Raw genomic sequence first — 21,359 nt, forward strand, 5'->3', positions numbered from 1 at the left:
ATGTTATAATGACAAATTCAGATTGAAAGTGAAATTTCACTTGTATTCAAACACAAGCTGTCGCCCGCGACACCGTCCGCGCGGACTTAAAAAATCGTAATAAGTAGCCTATATGGTCTTCCAGCCTATGTTCTACATCTGTGCCAAATTTCATCAAGATCCGTTGACTCGTTCCGGAGATACCTTCAAACATACAACCATCCATCCATTCATCTAAACATTCGCATTTATAATATTAGCAAGAAGTATGATTATTTGTGTTTGATATTTCAAAAAAATGAGAGATAAGAATCTAAATTTCTAGGTTACACCAAGAAAAGAAAACAACTTTTGCTTCTTTTAATACATTTTAATTGCAAAATACTTTTAATTAAAAAAACAACTAACTTAAATTATAACTTACATTAACTAAGTAATATCACATATCATCAGCGACATTATGTCATTTCGTTACAAAACATTTTCTTCAAATGTATAACTTCATTTAATTTGACAATTCGCAATTTATTTTGTAATTTCATTGGTAAATCGAATTGAAATACATGTAAATTCATTGATTTGGCTAGAATTTCAAAATACCTCTTACTAGTAAAGATTTCCATACTATAAAAAAACTTTGAAAATTATAATCCAAAACACGGATTACTTCAGAGCTTGAAATAAGCACGTTCAACTAAGAATCTTCATCTATACTTAATTGTTAATTTCAAATGTTCATACAAATTTTGTTATATAAATACTAAGTATTACAATCATTTTTCGCTTTGCAAACTATTCTTGATAGACCATAAGAACCTGCTTATCGGTCGTATTTCAAATCTATCCTACATAGAAATAAAATTATTAAAGATTTAGGTTCTTCCGATTAATAATGACGTGAGAAAGAAGTCACGTGAAAGGCATTGTTTAATAAGGTTAATAAATATAAGTACTGCCCAATAAATATTAATGATACATTATAAATAAACTAGCGCATAATATATATTGGATTGAATCTGAAGTTTGTAAGTACAAAATAATCTTATCTATGTTAATACCAATGATTTCGTTTTACGAAATGTAATCTTAAAAATAAATACAATGAATTTGAATATCTAAGTATCAATAACTAATTTTAATAACCAAACAAAAGATAGAACTACTAATGCACTCATAGAATCTAAACAAGATGAAGATGAAGTACTGTTATTGTTCATTAATACGACAGGCCACCAATGATTGATAGAAATATATTGACTATCTGTCTTTGGTTTTTCTGTTGCTTCCATACTATGATCTGGGATGTAATTACCGCATTGAGGAAAACCAGGTGGTACAGGAACCATATCTTTATGTTCACCAACTTTAAATACCAAAGCCATACCAATTTCAACATGAAACTCTATGTGACAATGGAACAACCAATATCCAGGGTTGTCGGCTTTGAATCTAATAACTGTGTAACCCCCATCTGGTACAGTTACAGTATCCTTTAGTGGAGCATTCTTCAAATTTCTTTTTAACAACCCTGCCTCATCAAATGCTTTGATTTCTTCTATCGTTGTATCATTAGCTAGACGTCTCATTCCTACTACTCTAAAATTGTGTCCGTGTAAATGAAAAGGATGGTTTGCATCAAAAGTTACACCTTCATCGACTATGATAATTTCAACTACGGCATTTTTCTTGACTGATAAGACGTGTGAACATTCACAATATCCTTCTTTGCAATCCTCACTGATGCTTGACATGTTGCAGAAGTTGTCTGGCGAGGGTCTGTCGAGAAGAAGTGGGCTGGCTGGCATCTTCATACTGATGTGGTTGAGTTGAGGTGTATATAAACGATTGTCCTTATGAGGAACTAAAACAAAAACATTTTATTAGTAACTACGAAAGATAATTTCAACAATGCGAAAGATGGATCACTTTAAAATATATACACAACAAATTCGTTCTAAATCAATTTTGATGCCAATTTGTCTTATAAAAGGACTACTTTGCGACTTCTATGAGGACCTACCAATTTAGAAACTATGGTACTATTAAAATTTCAACTCACCTTGGTAATAACCATAGTAAGGCGATCTATGGAAATGCGAATTATTCTTGGCATAGAAATCATAAGCGACATAGAACTGATAATCGGCGATTTCTTTCAGACTGTCGTCGTAACCCTGGAGCGACCTCATTTCGGCGACGCTTATCGTTTCATTTTCCTCTTCGCCTTTGTTCAGTGCGTTTAATTGCTGGAAACAATGAATTACTGTTGGATCATACGATCATAATAATAGCTATAAAAATCAAATTCAAGGTTAATATTTTGAGATTGTTTCAATAGACAACAGACTACAGATACTACTAAAACAAGAAATAGAATCGCCAACGCTAAAGCTCATTAACTAAACATTCAGGCATAGATTACAGATCTACATTTGTCGCATCATTCATTCATTTCAATGAGTTCGATCAAGTGAATGAATGATAATAATAAATGTTCATACTTTACTCAGGGTCGTTGTTAAAAAATAATCTAGGCAAAGAAATCTTACCAGTCCTTCATTGTGCAATTCTTCCCATGTAGGATCTCCTTCTGGTTCAACGTCCGGCGCTCCTTCGTAATGCAATACTGCTACTTGCTTAGCTTTCGTAAACCTGCAAAAAAAATCATTGAATTTATCATCTAGGAAATTCTCCGAAAATTTTAGTTAGATCTTTGTTTCACTTGACATATACCTAATTTATGAGTAAAGAATTGTTATGGTATTTAGAAAAATATTTTGTTTGTTTTATACTACTAGCTGTCGCCAGCCACTCCGTCCGCGCGGAATCAGAAAAAAAAACTTAATTAGTAACCTATGTATTCTAAATCTATACCAAATTTGGTCGAAGTCCGTCCTTCAAACAAACGTCCATCTTAACATTCACATTTATAATATTAGTATGATTTAAGTTAAAGGGCATTCGTCCATCCGGTAATGCCGACTACAAATGCTTTCTCTCCATTAAAAGTTTCTCGTATAAAAAAGTCTGGTTAACAAGTTCACCTTTCATCGCAATCCATGAGGCCTCTGAATCGTATCCAATAGTTATTAACATCTTGGTTGGCATCGAGAACGAAGTCATATCGTTCACCGGCATAAGTTACCAGAGATGTGGCTAAAAAATTAAATAACAAATTTAAACAATATTAAGGATTATTCAATCAATTAAGATAATATTTTACTTTTGAATTTCTTTGTAACATAGCAGAGTTCCATGCAACAGTTTTAAATCATTACATGTATGTCCGTATGTAATCGTTTAGTTTGTTATATAAAAAATCCAGATCAACCCCATCTATTGGAGTGAATGAAGATCAATAAAAGAATATAGAGGTGGTAAAGAATGACAGATCCACTGAAGTCTATGTTGATCACTATCAAGTGACAAGAGCTTAAAATGTGTTGTTTACAACCAACCAACAATAAAATGTTTTATTACACATGTTTATTGTTGATGTATTTTTAGAAATTATTTTGAATAAATCAGCTATGATTATTTAGTTTTTATTATTGTATTTAATTTTAATATGTGAAGGTAGGGTTGAAGACAGGCAGACAAAACTTAAGCCAAAACTTTAAGGTTTATGAAACCTTAAAGTGTAAAAATGTTAAAGGGATAAGACCTGGGAGATGATGATGTAATCGGTGGGTTTCTTTTTATTAAGCTAATCAATACAAAACATTAACCATACCTTTCAGTCAAGGAAGCGCTTAAAGTTCTTCTGTTATAAAAAACATTTTCCAACTTACCCGTTATTGGCTCCAGTTCATAACCATCTGACGCAATTACTGTTATATTGTGGTCGTCAACTGATAACTCGATGGGACAGTTGAGAAATTCAGCATTAATCACACGGAAACGATATTTATAGCCCTGAAAGAAAACAATATAATTATAACACTACCCATAACTAAATTTCTGGAGACTGTTACAAAAATCAAAGCGGAACTTGGCATCACATTATAAAAGCTCCCGATTTCACGCCATCTTTGACCAATCTTACTGTCATGTTTAGAGTCTTAAATTGGTCACTAATAATTTTAATTACTTGATTGAGTTGAAGGTAAAAAAATTGACAGAAAGAATCAACTAATTCTCTAATATTTTACTACCCACCTTATCAACGTTGAAAGTAGCAGCTTTCATATATTTAGGTTCGGCGGTTTCATTAAATACCCTAAAGCGACCGACGCCGTTAATCAATAAAGTAGGAGGCTTGTTGTCACCGATAGAGTGATGATGGTCGACGAACATAGATACTGATAACTCGTGAATCCAGTCAGTTACAATCATTACATGCTCTGACCTGAAACAAATTATTTTTTATTACAATAGAACCGAAGCATAGGTATTAAGGGATTAATGTCGAATTTCGAATTTCAGTACATTTGATCCTCTTAGATACGTGGGAAGTCAACCAACCTGCACTGGACCAGCTTTGTAGACTACCTACCTCAGTAGGTATATGTATAAGCTGACTACGACAATAATGGTACATAATTTGTTTAATTTTAGAATGATGGTGAGGAGTTTTGTCTAACTAATTTCTAATATATCAGTAAACTTGTTTTTGACGATGTCGCAGCACTTTTCAGTTTAACTAATATGGCTTTTATCTAAGGATTTTAAATAAATATTTGTACCTACTATATAATTAATATCAATTTCGAATAGCAAAAGTCTTTTTTATTTATAAAAGGCATTAAATTCAGTTTTCAATCTACATAAAGTTCTTTAACATAGAGAAGAGGTATTAAATCGTTAATGTTATACAAATACTTAAATAAATTATTCAGGACATAACCAACTACTAATTCGAACATTAATCTAAATTAGTTCTCAGATAAATGAGTTCAGACGACCTAAATTGTCATATTTGGTTATCTATCACCATTAAACTATAGTTATGAGGCCTTGTAACAAAAAACTAAAAGGCAACTTCCTAATTACTTTCCTCCTATTATTTAAGGTAAAACCCATTATTTTTAGTAATTTAGATAAATTAGATTACCTAAGGGCTTAATAACTAGAATACCGAGCAAATTAAAACAAAAAACGATGGAACAAAGTCGCAATTATTACAATCGTTTAACAGTATTTAATTGAAGCCAGTTTATGTAAATGCCGATGTAGGGTTGTAAATCTCTTCCACATTACGTATTTTCATAATTTTTGAAAAATTTTTTTTTTGACCACAAATTAGAAATAAACTAAATCATCTGATGTCACTTAAACAACGACCAATGCCTATATATATTGCACATACGTTACAAACTTACTTATCATAGTCATAAAGCTGACCATGAGGATCCAGAGTCCTGGGTTTTCTAATAATCAGTGCTCCAGCCGCGCCATCTGCTCTCTGCATACCGGAATGTGAGTGCCAGAAATGTGTGCCGGCGTGCGTTGCTGTAAACTTATACCTAAAACATAGGTAAAAAATCCATGTATTGTCTGATAAATTTAAGAACATTATTCTTTTTATCATAAGGTGGCAAACGAGCAAGCGGTCACCATTTTTCTTATCCTTTCCTATTCTATACCGTGAAGCACTTCTTTTCTCTTTATTATAAAAAGATCTATATCTATTTTTCTAATTTGGAATTCTCTAAAATTAATGAGAATTTCAGGGTGTTTGTGATATCAAAATTAATAATACCTGAATGTTGATTCCGGTAATATAGGACACTGCGTCACGTATGGAGTTCCATCCATGTATGGAGTTCCTCTTTGATGCTGCCCATGCCAATGTACTGTTGTGCTCTCAGTCATCAAATCATTTTCCACATCAACTACAATGATATCATTGTGACAAACCTAGAAATAACAAATATCATAAAAACATCAAACAATACAAAACTCACGCTCGTTAACTAAAGAGGAAGAGATTACAGACTTCCATTTGGTGCGGCTCTAATACCAGACGGTATAAGTCCGTCTAAAACTATCCAGTCAAACACTACCAATCACTTTCACGGCAAATGATCAAATTGTAATTATTCATTTACCTCTATAGCAGGACCAGGCATTTTTCTATTAATAACATTTAATGCTCTCCTCATACCGTCTGCTGGTATACAATCAATCCTATTACAATCTGTTAAATTGTACGGACAGTCATAACAAGCTTTACTCATTGTGTGATACCATTCTAGATTGAAATGGTAATGGCAAATCATAGGTTCATCTCCTTCTACACATTCTCTTTGACATGGATGATCTTCATTTATCAATTCACCTGTAACTTCATCATATTTTACGTGAGCTCTGATTTTTGATTTTTTATAACTAGGTGAACGAACAACGTTCTCTTCTGTATTCTTTTTATTTTTTGTGATCTCAGTAACATTTTCTGGTTTCCTTTCATATAGCACATCGTTTATAGAATGATTATAATTAGCTGGAAGTAAAACTCTGGAAGCACTCTCTAGTGTCCTAAAAGGTTGACTACGATTGAAAGCTTTTATATTATTTTCATCGTTTATTTCCACGTCTTCTATATTACTATCACTTTCTCGTTTTCTCGTATCTTCTAAGTCACTTGTTATGGATTGATCTTCCAAATTTTCGAATGTACCTTCACTGCTGTACTCTGTAGTTAATGTAGATATATCATCGGATATTGGAAATCTCAGGATTTCTTTCGTATCTGCAACAAATAAATTTTGGCTTATTAAAACACGATTATTTTGGCCTAGCTTACATTCAGTGCAGATTACGATACTTGATTTTTTAATGTCTATCATATTTCATCAGATATAAGCCGACGTGCACTTCTATTTTTTGAGTTTTGAACTTTGTTAGTTTTCCAAGCATATGAATGTATTTGAATGAATGAAATTTTCAGCTTAATAAATTCCATTCATCATCATCATCATCATCAGCTCACTATACGTCCCCACCGAGGGGCTCGGAGCCTACCCCAAGTTAGGGGTGACTAGGCCATAGTCAACCACGCTGGCCAAGTGCGGGTTGGTTGACTTCACACATATCATTGAATTTCTTCTCAGATATGTGCAGGTTGCATCACGATGTTTTCCTTCACCGTAAGAACGTCGGATAAATGAAATAAATTCCATTGTGACCGCCTAAATCCCTTTATACGTATAGCCTATTTGATTATACGTTCTGAATATCACAGTCAGTTTTTTTTTTTCAATTAACAAATGAAGAGATATTAACTAACGTATTACATATTTCGTTTGTTTTTGTTTATATGTAGCGTAGTTGATAATGTATAATGCATGTAGCGGATAGGAGCGTGGCAAAGCAATTGTACGTCCAACTACGAGTATCAAGGCTTCGAGTTGCTCAACTTAATCGCATCATTCGTCTTATACCTTGTGTACTGCGATTTCCATATCTTGATACTTTTACTTCAAAATTCATTTACAAACAAGTATATATGTAAAAGTTATAGTAAATAAAATTTTGCAGAAACTTTATATTAAATTAAATTATGTTTTTAATTTTTTATGTGCACTGCTTACCTACACGCCTTAACTTTTATTGTGTCTCATATTGTTATCTCTTAAATTATCTTTGAAAAGACAGAGACAACAATGGTAACCGCAATCGACCGCATTAGTTGGATATGCCTCCATGTAAAGGTGCATTTGTTTCCTATTCACATATACTTTATTTCTAAAATTGGGTCGCAAAGTATCAATTTTACCAAGTCGTGCGTGCATTTCAACTATCTATGTAGTATAAGATATCCGCTCAAATCCGCAAGTTATACGGTCTATGGGATGGAGCATTATTGTGTTGATAAGACGCTTTTATCTTGAATTCCTTTTATTGAAAAGGCGGATTAACGCAGCATCAAAGAAGGACATACAATGACTCATAAATAACTGCGACTTAAGGCTTATATTTCGTCCTAAAAAAGTAATTAAGTACTTCTTTATATTTCAAGGATAAACAATGCGATATTAAAAATACGCTTTTGTGGATTTCTTACATACATTTTCTATAGGAAAAAAAATTGGAGTGTCTGTAAAAAAATGAAATACATTTCGTGAACATGATGTATTTGCATTGCTTTTATCGAATAACCAACATATAAGATTTTAGTATCGCTGTATGTTTGTCCCCAAATCCACGTTTGTTCCAGCTAATCTCCGTAAAAATGTATTATTGGAAGGCAGCTTATGTCTGCGAGAGTAACTTAGGGTATTTTTTTAATTCTCTGCTGACCAAGCCGCGGGTAATCACTAGTTATTCAATCTTATTCATTTTTTTAAATGATAGTATAGCTAATGATAGACTGCAATAAACATGTATACCGCTGCACTGACAGTCCTCATTGTAAATTTAGTATGAAAAATCAATACAAATGAAAATTTAAGTAATCGCTGAGTTTGAGTGCGGAAGGAAGTCAAATAGTATTTCAAAACCTATTAACGACTCAGATTAAACAAAGAAACTGACTTACGACTACTAATTTTTGCGTAAAAAAGATCTCTTTCTATTATACTATAAAATAATATTGAAAGAAACATTTCAATAGGCTTGGTAAGGAAACAATGAAATAAAACGTTCACTCACGAGAATATAAAAGTACGTTAGAAAAACGATACTCACAAGCAACAGAAAGACTCACGAGCAAGATGCAAACTGCGTAATGTCTATGCATCATTGTAAATCTGAAACAAAACAAATATAACATGAAAATAGAAAAATTAAAAATAAACCTTAAGTAATATTTCCTTAAGAAGAAATAAAATCTTCTTTCAAGAATACGTTAAGTAAGAAATCATTGTTATTTAAAAAAAAACATATAATTTATTTTTAAAAATTAACTCATTTAGAATCTGTATTCTTTTACGATAATATCGCGAGTTTTTACTGCCGAAACACCTGTACATGCGAAACATATTGTTTTTCTGTTTTGTTTTTAAAGAGTGAGAGGGATAACAATAATATGATTTTATTCATGTTGTACACCCTCAGTTATAGGCCCGTTTAGGACATACGAATTAACAATTCAACAACTTAAACAGGCAAGCAAAAATAGCTTTTGGGTTAAAGCTTAAAATTAAAACATTTTTTTGTTATAATCACGTATTAAGCTTATCTTAAAAAATTCTTGCTCTAAAATTTATGTCTGCAGAAAATGCAGTCGGTGAATACAGGCGAAGGAGGTAACACGAGAAAATAGAATAAATCTTTAATGAAAATGTTAGGAGACGGCGCGATAGAGGGCACTTGAGTGCACTTACGGAGACAACTCGCTTATTGTGTCTATTACGTCCTTTGTTGTAATGTAAAGAATAAAATAATTTTAAACGAAAAAAGACAATTAAATTTGAATTTAATTCAGAGATTCTAAAACTTTTTTTACGTAATTACCTTTCAAAAGTTTTCTGTGAACCTCCTGCTGCTAAGTATCTTTTTGAACTTGTGAACTCTCAATTTAATTTTCTGCCATTGTACATACCCTTTGGGGTACCTACAAAATCGACCTAGACGATTTTGGGATCCCAGGGAACCACTTGGACCACTTAGGAATTATTTATCTAAATCAACGTAATTTACAGTGGTAGAACCCATAGTAGTAATAGATAAATAAAACTGGCCAGTATTAAAACAACATTTGGATTTGTGGTAAAAAAAAGAACCGTTGAAAATCTCTTCTATGATTAAAACACGTTAAAACAATTAAAAATGCCTTTTTTTTAAGAAGCGTAAAAGTATTCGTAAAAAACATAATATCTGATCGCCTAAAACAACATACCGCTTTGATAGGATCACCTCATATATGAAAGCTTTAGTGAACCACATATATCTCGTATGTGTTCGTACATAAAACGGAACCGTAAACACGTTTTTAAAACAAACATTTTTCTGTCTGACACAGTCTGACACGACTTTAGAGAAATGTACGTGGGGATTTAAGGTATTTGCGTGTTTACGTGAGTTGCTACGTTGTGATTGCGCAGTATTATGTATTCAAAAAATAAATAAATCTATATATATTAAAGAAACTTGTGTTAGTTACACTATTTATAACTCAAGAACGGCTGAATCGATTTGACTGAAAATTGGTGGGCAGGTAGCTTAGAACCAGGAATAGGACATAGGATAATTTTTACCCCGTTTTCTTTTTTTTTTTATTCTGCGCGGACAGAGTCGCGGGAAAAAGCTAGTCTTATATATATAAAGGAAAGCCGTGTTAGTTACACTATTTATAACTCAAGATCGGTCGAACTGATTTAGCTGAAAATTAATGGGGAGGTAGCTTAGAACTAGGAGACGGACATAGGAACTTTTTTAACTTGTGTGCATTTTTTTATACTGCGCGGACGGAATCGCGGGTAAAAGCTAGTTTAAAATAAATGTTTTGTAAGGATTATGTCTTGTTAGTTTAATTAAAAAGTCCCCTTAGTATGGATTACTCAAGCCATGTACACTTACAACATGTTAATATATACCTCTAAGGACAAATTAACTCGAACAGCTTTAAGCAGTCGGTATATGTAACAAAGGCAATATACAGCCTATGTTACTCATCGATAATGTGGAATTCTAATGGTGAAAGAATTTTTAAAATCTGTCCAGTAGTTTTTAAGTTTATTCCTTACAAACATAGAAGAATAAAAATGTTTTTTCTCTTTACTAGTAAGTGTAGATAACGCGTTGAGATTATTTGTATAGGAAAATGGGCATGCATATATATCGCCATATATTATCACCAAAACAGTCCTTATTCTGTTTTCTTACATTCCAAAATTATAATTATAATAATTACATGTTAATATTTTTTAAATACACGCAGATAGCAAGCAAAGATTTTCACAGTTATCACTAACCTAACGCAATCTGGTGGCAAAAAAACGTAATAAATGCTAAGCAAGTCAAGGCAATGAATATGTTCAGTTTGCACGGAACCAGTACATGATCGAATAATGTTGTTACCCTAAATCTAACAGGTTTACGACTCACGCTCAAAATCCACCCGACTCAAAACACGTTTATGGCCACGTGACAATATTAGTATTAAAGAATAAAAATGATAAAATAACGAAGCATAAAAAAGTAATAGTCAATTAGTTTAATGAGATCCTTCTGCCATAATCTCATCATGTTTATTTCCATTGAATAGGCTCCGAAACTACTGAACTAGTTTGAAAAATTTCTCTCACTGTTGGCTACACTATTCCCGGATTACATGGGTTGGATTTTTTTAATTCCACGCAGACGTTTCAATTCAGAGTTTCATATAAAGTCCTTCAGAAATAATAGTGATCAGTGGCCATAATTGTTGTTATATTCAAGGATGTAAGATTAACTTAGACGCTATTAACTTAAAGTTAATATCAAGTAAAAGGTGTAAACATCATAAACAATAACTATTTAAAGCACGAACCTTTTATTGTATTAAACAATTTATTTATACAGGTAAACAATTTGTCATACGTGTATGTAATTTGTAAACAATTATTTTGTGGGTTTAGTATCGAACCCATGATCCGGTAGTAACAATGGACTCTAATCACTAAGCTATGACGTATTTTCAATTTAAATCAAGTATCGCGATGTGCAAACGAGATGTATAGAAGAAAAACAAACCGGTCACATGATTGAGATGCGCCTGACGTAACGTTCCGTTGAATGACCTCTGGAGTTATTCTGATAAATTAATACGATTTAGCTATGGCAATTTTTTGAATCAATATATTAATTGATTTTTGATTTTTTAATTTTATTAAAAGGTTACGTATTTACTAAAATTAATAAATAAATATATTTATTTTTCTATTTGACAGATAGGCAATGTTTAGTTATATTAAAATTGTAAATTAGTTTAATTTCAACAATATTTTGTTGTGACATTTATGCTCGATGGTGTGTTCAGATTTTAACGAAGATGTCGAGCATAGAGCGAAGTGGAAGAAACTGATTAGGAAAGCCGACCCCACCACAATGTGGGAAACGAGATAGGCAGAGAGAGATGTGTTCAGATTTTGTATTACTTATTGTTGTTTTGTACAAATGATTCGGGAGGGGGAAACTCATAGGCATATAAAAAATATTTTCAACAGCCCACCAATATCGCAACAAAATCGCTTCACTATCGCTAACAGTATCTAAAATACTACAACGGCATTGGTTGTAAATCATAACGACAAACTTGAATCCGTGTCAATGACAACGCATAGTCATGCCTCGCATTTTTACCAAATGTAATTGTTTATATACAATGCAAACTTAGTTTGTATTTTTTTGTTTTTAAAGGCACGAAGTATAATTTAAAAAAAAAAACTTGAGAGGTGTCAAGGGACACCCGGATGGAACGAAGTTCCTTTCTATTAATTAGTGAAGGAATCAATGTTTATTCTATGAATAAAAAACTTACGTCTTCACAAGAAGTACATTTTATTTCTATGAATTTTCGTTATATATTGTCACGTCGTTGCCATGGTGAAGTAGCGCTCATTCGTCGTTAACATACTTACTATAGCAAAATGTGTCGTGACAACTTTTCGTAAGAATTTTTTCCGTCTAGCCCCCTTTCACAACGCGCCATAAGGAACTTCGTTCCAATATATAAATTACTGATGTAATGAGTAATTGCCGCATGTCACAAGGAGGACTTTTAATATGTATATCTATGTAGAGAGAGTCCTAGAAACAGATGTGCGAGTTGGAAGTTGACGTGATGAAGAGAATGACGATTGAAATTGAGAAAGATACCTTTATCTGGAAAACCTAGGATCGAAACCCAGATGATGAAACATGTCAATGTTAGACCAGCAGGCAGACCGACGGCACCCGGTGGGTATAAGTAAAACTAAACAATGACACCTCACTAGCGCTACTCTGTCAATATCAAAAAGTGTCACAAGATCCTTGTTCACTATTTTGTATTTTTTTAATAGTATAAAAGTAGGTTTTATATATTTTGTGACAGTACAAACAGCGATAGCAGCGCCCTTGACACCGGCCATATTATAAGATTGGCATCTATGTACATCAGAACGCAGCTCAGCAACAGAAGTATATAACTAAGCTATGTATTAACACAGATATTACAATACTATACTAGACATACCCGAGGAGGTAACAAGCAATCATTTTACTTCAGTGTATAGTACGCAGGTTATCTCTGTGTCGTAAGAATTGGGGGCTTGTAACACTCACTCGTCCTTGCTTTCTAACGCAGCTTAGAGAAAGGTGCTATGTGCAGTGTTCTGTGCAATGCTCTTTGGTTGATACCAAAATGATAATGTTTTTGGATTATTTACTTGATCTATAAATTGCATTAGTGCAATGTATGACTAATCTTAGTCTTACATCTTAGTCTTACATCTTAGTCTTACATCTAAATTGAAATCGTTATGGAAATTAATGTATTCAAAAAACATATTTTAAAGTATATTTTTCGTTTTAAATGGAAATAAATTAGCAAATACCGCATACGTATTCCTTCCAAAATGTCGTATTCGTAAAAACTTTTTCACAGCGTTTACCTGTAAAAAGGGTCTCTCGAAAAAGGTTGAATGGAAATTACATTAAAAACATAATGAGATCAACAATTTTCCTCCACGATTATGTCGAAACTTCAACCTTCATTAAGGGTGACCTTGTAAATGAGAATGCAAGGCACGGCTTTTGATCACATTAGTCATAGTTTTTTTCCTATATACATATATATTCAAAATACAACAGTAGTCATTGAAACAAAGGTTTAAATTGGATCCTTTATAGTGTCCGTTTGCGAAGGTCATGTAATTGTTATTAACGCTGGTTTCAACTCGAATCTCACTTTGTTTTCAAATTAAAATATTACGTTTTTTTCTTGTCCACCCGATCCCATCTGATGAGTGGCGATGAGTTCGAAAGATTTATTCTAGTTTAATAAATACCTATTTAGAATAAAACATAATAAACGTTTATTGCCACACAAAAGAAAATTATGAACTAATATTAAAACAAAAAGCTCAAAAACGTTGCAAAAGGTGGCCAGCTCAGCTGATACAGGGACTAAACTTAATATGAGACGTACGGTAACTAAACTTAATAACAAAAAAAAAGAAAAATATAATTTTAAACACTGTATGTGCCAAAGTTAATAAACTTTCTACCTGTAAAGCAGCCAGGTTTGTAAGTGGACGGAAACACTATGCCAGACATAAGTGATATTCTAGTTTCGAGACCATATTAGAATATCAGGTGTGAAACAAACAAACGGGATTTTGCAATAATTACGCAAGTATATTATAAGTTAAGTAAGATATTAAAATCATGAATAAGAGAAAAAGTCGTTTCTTACAGTAGTAGAAATTCATGAAAGATACCAGTCACTGTAAACATAAACAAACTCGTGGTTTCCATTGCCGAGATAATATTGCTGTCTCAGTTTTTTTTTTTCACAGGGAATGAAAGAGACATGACTATTTTATATGAATTTCTCGTCAGTAAAAACCCATTGAATTTCCTGCATTATTCTATTGAATGTTAGTAAATAATTTTATCACAATGATGCTACTCTATTAAATTCTATTATCTCATACTATGACGTCATTGTTCATGGTTAATTATTGATAAAGTATTAGCATAATGTTTTATTGTTACGATACTATAAATATGTTGAAGAGGAACTATCTGTATAATGTGACCTTTGCTAGACGTGACTAAATGATGGGAGTAGAAACCTTGTAGAAAATTGTAGCTTAAAATGAGGTTATGATAAATTGAAAAATGCATGCTTCGGTGATTCGTGTAAATATCATCATCATCAGTTCTCACTATACGCCCCCACAGAGGGGCTCGGAGCCTACCCCGAGTTAGGGGTGACTAGGCCATATTCAACCACGCTGGCCCAGTGCCGGTTGGTTGACTTCATATATCATTGAATTTCTTCTCAGATATGTGCAGGTTGTACCACCGTAAGAACGTCGGATAAATGTACTTATGTAAATCGAAAATCGAAAAACACATTGGTACATGACGGGATTCGAACCCAGGACCAGCAGATTGCAAGTCAAGTGCTTAACCCCTGAGCCACCGACGCCGTGTAAATATATTCTTTTAAAAATATTCATGAAGAAGAAGCTTATTTATATTATGACAGTGACAGAGATAATAATCAAAAATTAAAACACACGAGACAAGAGTAAAACAGGAGCCGTACAATGATTTTATGGCACTTTTACAATATTGACTTAAGGATGCCTTTTACCCACCAGGTCAGATTAGTCTCTCGCACTATAGATAGCGACTTGTCAGAAGTGCCATGTGTTCAAAACATGAAACTCATCGCACACGTGATATCTACCTCGCTTTCTGATTTATTCGTCAATATTTCTTTTATTAAACATTATACTGAGATGTACTCCAAGATTTTATTGAATTGTTCGAATTTTAATTTTAATAAGTTAAACATAATGTAACCAAATTCTATAAATTAGTGTCAATGATATATTTAAAACACGTGATAAGCTTTTAAAATGGCGCGAGGATTTTTAAATAATATCAATGATGTTGTAACATATTTAATTAGCATTTCTTAAATAAAATTATTCCAAAAAGTATTACGAAACTATATTGGAATTGAATATGATCATTGAAATTCCTCTGGTAGTTTTTTTATTTTTATTATAAGTACGAAGGAAGGTATAATAAGAAAAACAGAACTGAGCTCAGTTTTTCCTTCTTTTCTGTTTCGTAAAAGAAGCAGAATCGTATCAAAAATGTCTGTCAAGTAAACAGAACAGTAAAAATTATAGAAAAATATTGTACTACTAGGGAATCTGGCGGTATTCCAGCTAAAAAGCAACAGTCGTTTATAAGTTTTGTAAGCATTGAAACTACTATGCGAAAATATTAACCAATGTAAACTTTTTAAATGGTCACTGGTATACGAATAATTTTTAATACTGTAACGTCGTTTGCTTGAATCACTGCTAGCTAATTGGTTATTTTGTAGGAAGGGGCGGAGTTTGTCTCGTTGTAAGGAGCAAGACATTTTTGTAAGTGGAACACCGCGAAGGGCCCTGACTGTACACTTTCAATTCATTTCTTAATTATCATATTTTCATATACATCAAACTATTGGTCACCATAACAGTTGTTGTTTGCAATGACAAGTTTTACGTTTGATCCGACCGACAAGGCTATCTGATCCGGTAGGCATAAGTCAAACTAAATGACAGCTTACTAGCACCCGGTCAAAACCAAGAATGTTACAAGATCCTCTTTGTATTGCAGCTGTCATGTAAATTTTTTCTTTTGTGTATTTTTCTATGTCTATCTAGGTTTCATATTCTTACATCTTACAGAATCAACCGCTATAGTAGCGTCTCTCACCGATTCATAGATATCATAGATCCTTGTTTTTCTATAATTGATAATTGCATTGCAACGATCAAATATAACGTTTCACCGATGGGTAGGAAATAAATGTCCTTGACTGTACATTCACTTCTTTACAATTCAACAACAGCCCGTGACAGATGTTACTGATTTAGCCCTTGAAATTGTCAAGTGAATGGTCGATTAAAGTGATATAAAGAGACAAGAGCGGCGAAGCATTACAAATAAGGCGTTATTGCATAATATCGTTTTTTTTTAAATTATGTGACGATTTGCAGGTTTTATTATTTAAACCTTTTACAAGCTGATATGGTATTGTTTTTCGCATGATTTTATAATTTTAATTTATAGTTAAATTCAATAGAAATAAGAAATTAAAACTAACATATCTAAACAATTTTATCTTTATAAGACTGTAATCACAGATTTATTTAAAATGTATCTCTGTATCGGCTTCTGTATGGGCTGATTGATTCTAAATTAACAACTTGTTGTGTAATATTTATTAAAAAGTAGCGACAACTAGTCGCCCGCAACTTCGTCGGCGCAAAAAAAATTGCCTATGATATGTTCGCATTCTTTAGGTACCTTCAGTCAAAGCTTTATCAAAATCGAGACAGCCCTTTTAGAAATTATTACCGTGGACTGGCAGACAAAGAGACGGACAGTTTAAAAAAAATCTTCATTATAGGCAACGCAAATATAACATACTAGCTTTTACCCGCGACTCCGTCCGCGCGGAATAAAAAAATGCACACAGGATAAAAGAAAAGTTCCTATGTCCGTGTCCTAGTTCTAAGCTACCTCCCCATCAATTTTCAGCTAAATAAGTTCGACCGAGCTTGAGTTATAAATAGTGTAACTAACACGACTTTCTTTTATTAACTCTAATTTTATTAATTGTAGGGATGATATGGCAATTATTATTTTGTTTTATCTTTACTCTTTTATAGATTGTAACCCCTATAGGCAGCTGTAACAAGCTAATGTTTTGCAGATGCGATGCCCATTAGAGTGGAAATAACTATAAACTGGGTAATACCTCGCATCGCGTTTAAACTTTTTTAAATGAATAGATCACAAGATTAATTATGCCAATGACCGCGTAATGTTATAACAATTAAGAGTTCGTAAACTAATTATACTGGCACGTGTCTTGATGAAGGAAATCTTTAACTATTTCCTATTATAGTGCGTTCATTAGTTATAATCACGTGTTACGCTTTTGCACAATATATAATATGACGAAACTTTTGTGATAAATATGTAAATTAATTGCTAAATCAGAATTCATTAAAAAAACACGTTTTATCTTCAGTTAGATGTTTTTTTGCCAGGTAACTAAGTATCAATGTATTAATATGAAAAGTGAAAACTATGTCCCCTTTTAACGTTAATTTCTCGAAGAGATGAACGTTAATTTATTACAATACCTGGTTTACATTGTACCAGTACAGTAGGACAGCAGCAGTCAAGATCAGCGCTGGCATACAATTGGTATAATGCAAACTCTAACTGACGCAAATGAACCGAAACTGTCCATGCCAGACCAGTGCTACTGTCCTGTACTGGCATAATGTAAACTAAGTATTAAAGTCAATGTGGAGAAGAAGTACAGAAATAGCTTTAGAAGTATTTGAATGATTTTTTATCAAAAATAAAAAATAAACCTTTTATTATTTATTATGCTCTAACTTCGATCAATGGATGACCACTTATTCAAATAATAATTTAATTATTGGAATTATTTAAGAGTATAAATAGAAAACATATTAAATGCGTAAACTATAAAAGAGCTTATTGCCCGTGACTCCGTCCGCGCGGAATTAAAAATCCTAATAAGTAGTCCATGTCTTCTTTCAGAATATGTTCTACATCCGTGCCAAATTCCATCAAGATCCGATGAGCCGCTCCGGAGATACCTTCAAACAAACATCCATCCATCCATCCATCCATCTAAACTTTCTCATTTATAATATTTGTAAGCTTAAAACAATATTTTATTACAACACTAATATCTATTCCTAGTGAAATATAGTCGAAATATAAAAAAATACAATTTCATATAATACATTTTATATAAATTGTATTTAATTAACATTTTTATTCATGTAATTTTTTTTTCGATCTTAAGTACTTAAAAGTGTTTGCGGTAGATACCATTATGTCCATATTTCGCGCGGCTATAAACTTGCTTGAACATGTGAGTCCGGTACTTTGGATTGCCCCACAGGTTTCCCCGGACCATCCTCTATGAAAGTATACCTTCGTTTTCCGCATTTCATTTTTTTATTTATCGTTGTCGAAAGCGAACCGAAACGAATTCAGTGTATAGTTTAGTTGCTAGACGTATATAGCGTATATAGATATTTGTATCTAGCTATCTTCTTATGTCGGTTCCGGTTAACTTTCGCTGCTTTTTGGTGAGCGGTTCGTAATTTAACATAACAACTAATCAATCAAAAACACAGCAAATAATAGTATGATATTTTGCGGAAGAACAAAAAATCTCACCGGATCAGTTACCCCCTTTATGTTACATAAAGTTACCGCTGAAAGACAACCCTTTAAAGCCGACAAAAATGTCCCTAATATTGACAAGCACAAGTTGATTGGTATAAAAAAAACAATATCTTTGAGTACTGATCTGACGTAAGAATAATATCTTTAGGTCACTCGCATCTCGCATGGGATTGCCGTGTTTTTCCCCGCACAAGTCTAAAAATACATTCCCACTTAGTAACACAATTACGATTGTATATATTATTAGTGTAATCTTGTATTAATCTTATTACATTATTGCGCTTACATTAACAATGAGATGAGAGGTCAAGGTGACATGCAACTTAGAGTTAGGCAACGCTAACTTAACATCAGGGCTGTCAACATTAAATTTTAATGTTTTTATTTACTTATATTTATATTTTATACACTTTAAATAAACTTAATTTTTTTTAAAAATGTGTCTATAAAATTAAGTTTATTTTACTACAAAACCAATTTTTTATATTAATACTTTTTTTAATGTGTAAATTTTTAAATACGAATTTTTTTTATTAGAGAGCTTCTTTTTAAATAATCAGTTTTATAAAAATAGTATAATTGAAGAGTTATTTTTAATTGGATTTCTAGATTCTTTTATCGCAAATATAAAAAAATGTATATCCACTATACATTAATTAATTTTAAAACATATATTACGTTTAATTTAATGAAAAATTACTAAAAAATCCTGATCAATCTTTTATAAACCTTTATAAATAAAAACTTTATAAACTAGAATTTAAAACTGTAAGATTTGTCCAGACACCATTCTAAAATTATTAGTATTGGAATAGTAAATAAAATATAACTAGGAAACTAGCTTAAGGTTTTAATTATTTATTTATAATTTAATCACGATTATTTATTTATTTATTACTATTTGTAATTGAAAATAATTTATTGATATCTAATAATTTTAATTTTAAAAATTTTACAATAATTTAAGTTTACCTTTAAATGTACAATATTAAATTTTGCCAGCCCTACTACTAACTTAACGTATGTTAGAGTACTCGGGGCAATTTCGAGTAGTAAATATTATACCAAAGAGGTCACATGATTGAGCAAGAGTTAAGTTATTTTGTAATCGTATAGTCATACTTTAATTTATTTAAAAGAATACTTTAATTAAAATTTCCTAAAATATAATTCCCACCAACGGGCTTGAACCTACCCTAAATTAGGGATGGTTAGGTCTTAATTAAAAAAAAAGGTCTTAATTAACACAGGGCCGATGAGTGATTGACTTTTGCGGACCTTTTATAATTCTGCTACTAACATCTTTATAAGGGTGGCTTGGTATAACAGAGAATCAAATCTCAAAGATGTCAATCATCGTACGTCATCATTTTAATACTCGTCAATTAATTCATTAATAAACTCAAATTAAGAATTGAATGTTTGTGTAGTAATAATTTAATTTATTTAATTTTTTTGTAGTAATATTACATATATATGTATATAATAATTATTCTTGTAATAATAATAGTACTAACTAAAGTTATTTTTTTTTTTGGAAAATTTGTTATTTCATATAATAAAATAAATTAAATAGAAAAATATTAAATTAAATTAAAATAAATATAAATCTAAAAACATGTTAAAAATAAAGAATTGATAATCACTTACCAAATTAAATAAAATCCAAAATAAAAATAAAATCACAGCCTTTAAATAACAACAATAAAATATCACAGGTAGGCTAATGTTAAAAAATTACATTAGAAAACTAACTAAATAATTAAAAATGATTTCAAATTTCGAACACACGCGGAATATTATTAATAATCCGCTCGTGTGTTAACGATGCTGGTTGATGGTTTACTGAATGACCACCGGTGTACTATCACTTACGACGCATCTTAGCGACCTTGCCGCACGCTGTTGCGGATATTCGGATATCGAAGCCGATGAGAGAGACGGTTAGTTTTGTCGCAAAATATGCAAAACCTGCATATAAGAAATAACACGAAAGCTACAGCAGTAAAGAAAGCAGTCGAAAAGCTTGTCACACTTTTTTGACATCGACAGGACAGTAATGAGCAGTCATAATTTAGTTTGACTTATGACCACTCTGACTCGGTAGCATCCTTTTCAGTCTATAGTTGTGTCAGAAAATATATAAAACCTACATAAGCACAGAAAATTACACAAAAGACAAAAGATGATAAAAAAGTTACAGTACGATAAAATTACATGATATTGTAATTTAATATTAATTTAGTACTTATGCCTACCGGGTCAGATAAGTTTGTCGCACTATAAGTATTACGATAAATCGATATGTCACGAAACAATTCATTATCAATAAACAATGTCAACGAGTCGTGAAACAAAATCGATTACATGAATATCGATATTGTTAAGAAAATTGCAGCATTCAAAGTACAGCATGTTTGCATTTTGCAAAATGACAAGCAAAATCAATCTTATCAAATTACAATAAAAATCAGCAAGTATCAAGTAGGTTTGAA

At 32.0% G+C, this 21,359-nt stretch overlaps 1 protein-coding gene across 2 annotated transcripts in view; it reads right to left on the bottom strand.

Annotated features, from left to right (window-relative positions):
* Nucleotides 1-641: 641 nt before the first annotated feature.
* The window catches only part of LOC106711244 (laccase-4-like), a 56,599-nt gene continuing 35,881 nt past the window's right edge, over nucleotides 642-21,359 (bottom strand). For both annotated transcript variants that reach the window (XM_045684322.1, XM_045684321.1), the window contains exons 2-11: nucleotides 8,608-8,669; nucleotides 6,030-6,670; nucleotides 5,681-5,838; nucleotides 5,301-5,444; nucleotides 4,138-4,327; nucleotides 3,771-3,894; nucleotides 3,024-3,135; nucleotides 2,529-2,631; nucleotides 2,039-2,225; nucleotides 642-1,840 (exon numbers count right to left, since the gene is read on the bottom strand). In XM_045684322.1, the coding sequence (XP_045540278.1) occupies nucleotides 1,095-1,840; nucleotides 2,039-2,225; nucleotides 2,529-2,631; nucleotides 3,024-3,135; nucleotides 3,771-3,894; nucleotides 4,138-4,327; nucleotides 5,301-5,444; nucleotides 5,681-5,838; nucleotides 6,030-6,670; nucleotides 8,608-8,662 (2,460 nt within the window). In that variant the 5' untranslated portion in view covers nucleotides 8,663-8,669 and the 3' untranslated portion in view covers nucleotides 642-1,094. The remainder of the gene's footprint in view (nucleotides 1,841-2,038; nucleotides 2,226-2,528; nucleotides 2,632-3,023; nucleotides 3,136-3,770; nucleotides 3,895-4,137; nucleotides 4,328-5,300; nucleotides 5,445-5,680; nucleotides 5,839-6,029; nucleotides 6,671-8,607; nucleotides 8,670-21,359) is intronic.

This window comes from Papilio machaon, chromosome 25, assembly GCF_912999745.1.
Source record: "Papilio machaon chromosome 25, ilPapMach1.1, whole genome shotgun sequence".
In the NCBI taxonomy this organism is placed as follows: Eukaryota; Metazoa; Arthropoda; class Insecta; order Lepidoptera; family Papilionidae; genus Papilio; species Papilio machaon.